Source organism: Salvelinus sp. IW2-2015, unplaced genomic scaffold (assembly GCF_002910315.2).
Source record: "Salvelinus sp. IW2-2015 unplaced genomic scaffold, ASM291031v2 Un_scaffold2153, whole genome shotgun sequence".
NCBI classification, from domain to species: domain Eukaryota; kingdom Metazoa; phylum Chordata; class Actinopteri; order Salmoniformes; family Salmonidae; genus Salvelinus; species Salvelinus sp. IW2-2015.
Window position 1 is genome coordinate 158,278 of NW_019943485.1, and position 6,854 is coordinate 165,131.

Here is a 6,854-nt window from a genome sequence, read left to right on the forward strand (position 1 = left end):
AGCGCGAAGTCTAGGTCAAGAGGTTCTGAACAGTTCTACCCCCAAGCCATAAGACTCCTGAATATCTAGTTAAATGGCTACCCAGACTATTCGCATTGCCCCCCCCCCCCCCCCTCTCCACACCACTGCCACTCTCTGTTGTTCATCTATGCATAGTCACTTTAATTAACTCTACCTACATGTACATACTACCTCAACTAACCGGTGTCCCCGCACATTGACTCTGTACAGCACCCCCCTATTTGTATTTTTACTGCCCCTCTTCTCTTTAATTACTTGTTACTTTTATCTCTTATTCTTATCAGTATTTTTTTTAACTGCACTGCGGTTAGGGGCTCGGAAGTAAGCATTTCACTGTAAGGTCTACCTACACCTGTTGTATTCGGCGCATGTGACTAATACAAATTTGATTTGATTTTGAATTAAGCAGCTTAGTTTGTTGTTTGGCTACTTGAAGAGAACTAGAGCCTTCCAAATGTCTTCCAATGCATTGTGGAAAAGTGTTCATCTAATTCACTGAACGAAGACCTGAACGAGATAACATTCACATACCATAGGACATTCTATTTCTGCATTCTGAGATGCGTTGTTCCGCACTGTTGTTGATTTCAGTAGCACATCCCATATCTGATTTTTTTTTTTACTAGGCAAGTGTTATGTTCCCCCAGTTTCTGTTGTTTTGGGTTTGTTATGGTTTTTATGTGTGTATTTCAGGAAATGGCTTCCTGGATTCTAAGCAGCTGATTGTCGGCCCCATCGATGATTGGAGCTCTGAACCCTCCCTCTCATCAGGGAAACAGCTGTTTTCAATGACCATCCTCTTCTCCAGCTGGATAAAAGCCAGTGTTCCTTTGTCAGGAAGAGAAAGTTCATTTGAGTCCTGTGTTGGTTGTTGCCCAGTGACAGTTCTGTTGACAGTGTTTTGTAGCTGCTACATCTAAAGTATGTGTATGCTAATAGGACTCAGTGTTGTTGATTATTGAAATTGTTCACTAAGTTTGTATTATTCTGTTTCATTTGTTCCCAGTGGGGGAAGGGGAAGGGGAAGGGGAAGGTACCTTGGGAGTGTTTAGGCAAGATCCCTGCGGGCATACATAACCTGTAGTATTTACTGTCTATGCACACTAGGTGAGACCTGGATGGACCACCCCCTCTGTTTTGGTTAGCGCGCAGGGAGGTTCTAAAAGGTTAGGTAAGTAGTGGGTAGGAGAGGACTCAAACGTTGACTTTCTTTGCTTTGGTTCTGTCCAGCCCCCTTTACCCACATTACCATGTTATGGAAATAAATTCCCTGTAAASGGATATAGTCTCCTTCATCCTTACCCGCACCTACWYTCACATACCTCTTTCACTCCACGGGGACTTGAGTTGTAGCAGGGTGTTGCGTTCCCTCCAAGAGGTGTAAGTAACACATGTCAGTTAAGAACAAATTCTTATTTACAATGATGGCCTACACTGGGCAAACCTGGAGACGCTGGGCCAATTGTGCGCCGCCCTATGTGACTCCCTATCACTGCCTGTTGTGATACAGCCTTGAATTGAACCTGGGTGCCGCCTCATGCGCTGAGATGCAGTGCCTGAGACCGCTGCTCCACTCAGGAGCCCCTCATGCAAGGGTTTGTCCAATATTAGCCTATCAACTAAACAAAACATTCATAACATTATATTAAATGTTTGCTTGCATATAATTGAAGGTCAATATTTCTGCCTTAATGTTCAGGAATACATGGCAAGGAACACCACAGGGACATTTTAATAGATATGGTCTGGCGGTTTCAGTATCGTGTAAAATACGTGATGAAATTCCCAGATGAACTAAAGAGTAAATGAAACATATTCATGTTGTGCAATCAATTATATATGGATGTGTTTGTCCAAGACAGTTTCCAGTAATCACATTCAGTAAGCTGAGATCGCCAGAGGCAAGAAGTAAAACAAAAAAACATGACCAACAGACATTACTTATACTGTCCTGAGACGCTGGAGAAGATCTACTCTAGTAGCTATAGGTGGATGATAAGAGACAACTGATTTAGAAGAACAATCAATGACAAGTGATACTGACCTGAGAAATAGTTTGTCAGCTTTAATGTGTATTTGTTAGGTTAACATCTGTAAATCATCTTATTCTGCTTTGTAAAGACTCATGGAAACAACGTGTAATCTCTTTTCAACAACTTTATTGTCTTCCTTGATAAGGACAATCATAACAACAGTTGTTCACTTATTACACCTTCAGATAATGAATCACACAGCTGGGAGATACAGGAGAATATTCACACATTATAGAGCGTGTTGTTCTAATCCTGAATGCTGATTGGTTAAGACCGCATTCCAGCCGGTGCCTATTCCACAAGCTACCACCGGCTAAATCTATGATGTTAAAAATCCTATTTACTCTGTTCCAACTGACTGTGCAATCCACTGTCTCATCAGCCCAGCCAGGCAATTTATAAACTTGATAGAAGGATATTCACACAATCACATCACTTTGTACTAATACAACAKATGTACCATTTTAGTCTAGCTTTAGATAGCTGTAATGTTATTATAGTGAAGCTGAGACTGATATGATTTGAAAGATAATGTTATTTTTTTACAATGATGATAAAATGTCAAATGTTGAAAAAGACACTACACGTCATTACTGGCTGGCTCACATTTTTTCTAAACCTAAATTAAACAAGCGACAAAGACACCACAAAAGCAAATGAGTCGTCTCCTTGCATATAAAGGCGGCTTTGTAAAGATTCTTGAATTTGATGGAGGGAACATCATGACTCTGTAGGAATGAAATCACATGACAAGATAATCAGTCGGTTGAGTAATACTGTGGATCACTCCAACTATAGATCAGTCTGGAGTAATACTGCTGATCACTACTACAATAGATCAGTCTGTGGAGTAATACTGCTGACCACTGCTATTATAGAGGAGAGTCTGTGGCGTAATACTGCTGACCACTCCTACTATAGAGGATATTAGACAGTGTTTAACCATGTGACCTTTAATCTGTGTGTCAATGATTGGAGAAATGATTCCTGCTTGATGTGATACTCCAACATGTTTCTGTTATGCTTCACTGATAAGCCATCACTCACTGTTCATAATACTGCTTATAGTACTGATTATAGTACTGTTCATAGTACTGTTTACAATGCTTTTTATAATTCTGTTTATAATATGGTTCATAATACTGTCTCTATACCTTTCATAATTGTTTATAATACTGTTGATAACTGTGTATAATACTGTTAAAATACTGTTCAATTAATACGGTGTATAATATTTGACTTCAGACATTTTGCTCTGCCTCACTCCTACTACAGTTTGTGATTTTTTAGGACAATGCCATTCTCCTTGTTATTTAACTTACCCATTATGTTCATCATCTAACCTATGAATAACAAGACGGCTACCTAAAAAGCAAAGAACAAATGCTTTTGGTTATACAGTCAGAGCTTACACATAGTGGCCTAAATTGAATAATATCAACAGGTTGATTGATTTTAATAAATTTAATGTTTCAATCAAATTAAGTAAATGACTATCCATTTGTATTGTATTAATCTCCAGTAGATGGCTCACAGGGCATCCTGGACTTAATGCATTCCATATCATTAGATGATGTTACACCTTTAACACTATAACTTAATGTTTGAAGAGAATGACTATACTTACACTGATGGGTGTTCCTTTACATGATATGAACTTACATATAGGTATGTGTTCTCCATACTGTATCGCTCCATCATCACACTTCACCTCAATTTTTTCTATATTCCGTACAAAACGTTTGTATTCATGGTAATATCCCTCTTTGCAATGGAGAGTCTTTTTTTCACCGTGCGCAATATTCTCTTTCTTGGCTAAATTCTGTAGATTGTACTCTGCATCAAAAGTGGAAATCTCACAAGGCCCTGATGGAAATGAAACCCAGTAATTATTTAATTCCCTTAGTGTACAGTACATATTTATATACTCATATTCACTTGACATGTAGATATTACACCATGTTCATACCAGTTGAAAAGAATATACTTACGTAAACACTTTGGAGGTCTCGGCCATTTTCCATTCTGACATCTGATGCTGCCTGTGAAACTCAGTGTATACTGTCTACTGCATTGATAGGACACCTCTGTAACAACACCTTCAACATCTCTCTTTTCCTTGGTGAAATCTCCATTAGTAATACGAGGAGGATCAGGACAGCTTGCTAGATCAAACAGGGATCATAATACCGTACCATGAAAATACATTACAATGATTCAGTACCATGATAATACACTACACTACCATGATAATATAGTACCAGGATAGTACAATACCATGAAAATATATTACAATGATTCAGTACCATGATAATACACTACACTACCATGATAATATAGTACCAGGATAATACAATACCATGATAATACAGTACCATAGACTTAAGACTTACATTTACACTCAACTGGCATGTGCCATTCTCCATTCTTGCAAGTTGCTTTTCCTCCAGGGCCTTTGTATGGGCTAATGCATGTATAATATATTTGGTTCCCACTTTTACTCTTAGTACTTTTAAAATGTGCTACTTTTTACTTTTACTTGAGAAGTATTTTACACCAGTACTTTTACTTCTACTTGATTACAATTTCATTAAAGTAACAGTACTTCTACTTGAGTAGGATTTTACAGTACTCTTTCCACCCCTGCTGTACAGTAATACACAGTGACACACCTGTCTATTCCTCCTTATATCCTCAATATGATGCATGCTCTGTAACGGTGGTCCTCCTCCTCTTCGGATTCAGATGAAGAGGAGCAGGGATTGAACCAAAATGCAGCGGATTGTGAAGACATAATGACTTTTATTAAAGACAGACGGGAAAAAACACGAAAACGAACTATACTTCAAATGATACAAAATAACAAAACGAAAGTAGACAGACCTGAACGACGGACTCACATAAACCACGAGAACGCAACGAACAGGGAAAAAGCCTACACATAAAAAACACTGAACAAACAAACCGAAACCAGTCCCGAGTGGCGTAACGACATACACAAACACAGGAGACAACCACCCACAAACAAACACTGTGAACAGCCTACCTAAATATGACTCTTAATTAGAGGAGAACGCAAAACACCTGCCTCTAATTAAGAGCCATACCAGGCAACCCTAAACCAACATAGAAACAGATAACATAGAATGCCCACCCAAACTCACGTCCTGACCAACTAACACACAAAACTAAACAGAAAACAGGTCAGGAACGTGACATGCTCCCTTTATTTCTGGGAAAAACAATGGCAGGAAACATTACAGAACGCATTGTGACACATCGTTCAGTTAACAGCGCACTTAGAGGACCTGTTCTACAAAGCATTTACCAAATCATTACATTTTGGCCAAGCTGTTAGTTTGGTAAAAGCACTGAACAGAGCAAAATCTGGAAAACCAAATCGGAGCAAAGTGAGTGAATGTTCATGCCATTACCAATTCCACACCAAATCATCAAATAGGGAATAAAGCAATAGGCTAAAATCTGATGCTTGATCTTTCCAGTAGCCTTAAACCTTCTGGATCAGTGTCTTGACTCTGATTTGTGGTTTTAAATCCGGTTTTACAGTTGTAACGCTGAGTTTCTCTCAATTGACCCCTCTGCCAGCGGTAGGGAGAACTCACAAGAGGGAGACGTGGATCACCACATGTTATCCCTACAATGATAGAGATGTTTAATGTTAGCATGAATCATACCGCAACTGACTAGGTATCCCCCTTTCCCTTTTTCTCTTGACCTGTACAGTAATACACAGTGATTAAACTATGTATACTGTACACCAATACACTCTCAATATATCATACTACAATATACTCTCCAGTATGAACATACGTTCACCATCTGTTGTAGAAGATGACCACTTTCCATGCTCTTTGCATGTTATCAACAATCAGTTCCAAACTGCCTGTGGAAGCAATGTCAGTACAAGAACTGTTTGTCGGGAGCTTCATGAAATGGGTTTCCTTGGCCGAGCAGCCTAAGATCACCATGTACAGTGCCAAGCGTCGGCTGGAGTGGTGTAAAGCTCACCACCATTGGTCTCTAGAGCATTGGAAATGTGTTCTCTGGAGTCATGAATTACGTTTTACCATCTGGTAGTCTGACGGACGATTCTAGGTTTGGTGGATGCCATGATAACACTACCTGCCCCAATGCATAGTGGCAACTTTAAAGTTTGGTGGAGGAACAATAATGGTCTGGGGCTGTTTTTCATGGTTTGGGCTAGGCCCCTTTATTCAAGTGAAGGGATATCTTAATGCTACAGCATACAATTACATTCTAGACGATTCTGTGCTTCCAACTTTGTGGCAACAGTTTGGGGAAGGCCCTTTCCTGTTTCAGCATGACAGCAATTCAATGGCTCAGACACGAGACGTATGTGGCTGGGTCTACAGACAATCACGGACTACAAKAAGAAAACCAGCCACTTCACGGACACCGACGTCTTGCTTCCAGACAAACTAAACACCTTCTTTMTCCGCTTTGAGGATAATACAGTGCCACCGACGCGGCCTACTCCCAAGGACTATGTGTTCTCCTTCTCCATGGCCGACGTGAGTAAGACATTTAAATGTGTTATCCCTCGCAAGGCTGCCGGCCCACACGACATCCCTAGCCGCGTCCTCAGATGCTTCAAGATGGCCACTATTGATCCTGTACCCAAGAAGGCAAAGGTAACTGAACTAAATGACTATCACCCCGTAGCACTTCTGTCATCATGAAGTGCTTTGAGAGACTAGTCAAGGATCATATCACCTCCACCTTACCTGTCACCTTACCGCCCCAATAGGTCCACAGAAG

The 6,854-nt window shown here is 40.1% G+C and overlaps 1 protein-coding gene and 1 long non-coding RNA gene across 2 annotated transcripts in view; both read right to left on the minus strand.

The window, feature by feature from the left end:
* Window positions 1-2,066: 2,066 nt before the first annotated feature.
* On the minus strand, window positions 2,067-3,511 carry LOC139025026 (uncharacterized). The gene is made up of 2 exons (XR_011476456.1): window positions 3,377-3,511; window positions 2,067-2,782 (listed from the first exon to the last, which is right to left on the minus strand). It is a non-coding gene; the product is annotated as an uncharacterized lncRNA (long non-coding RNA).
* Window positions 3,512-3,584: 73 nt separating this feature from the next.
* LOC112073118 (coagulation factor XIII B chain) overlaps window positions 3,585-6,854 on the minus strand; it is a 34,552-nt gene continuing 31,282 nt past the window's right edge. The window contains exons 6-8 of the mRNA XM_070440043.1: window positions 4,046-4,219; window positions 3,682-3,920; window positions 3,585-3,596 (exon numbers count right to left, since the gene is read on the minus strand). Coding sequence (XP_070296144.1) covers window positions 3,585-3,596; window positions 3,682-3,920; window positions 4,046-4,219 — 425 coding nt within the window. The remainder of the gene's footprint in view (window positions 3,597-3,681; window positions 3,921-4,045; window positions 4,220-6,854) is intronic.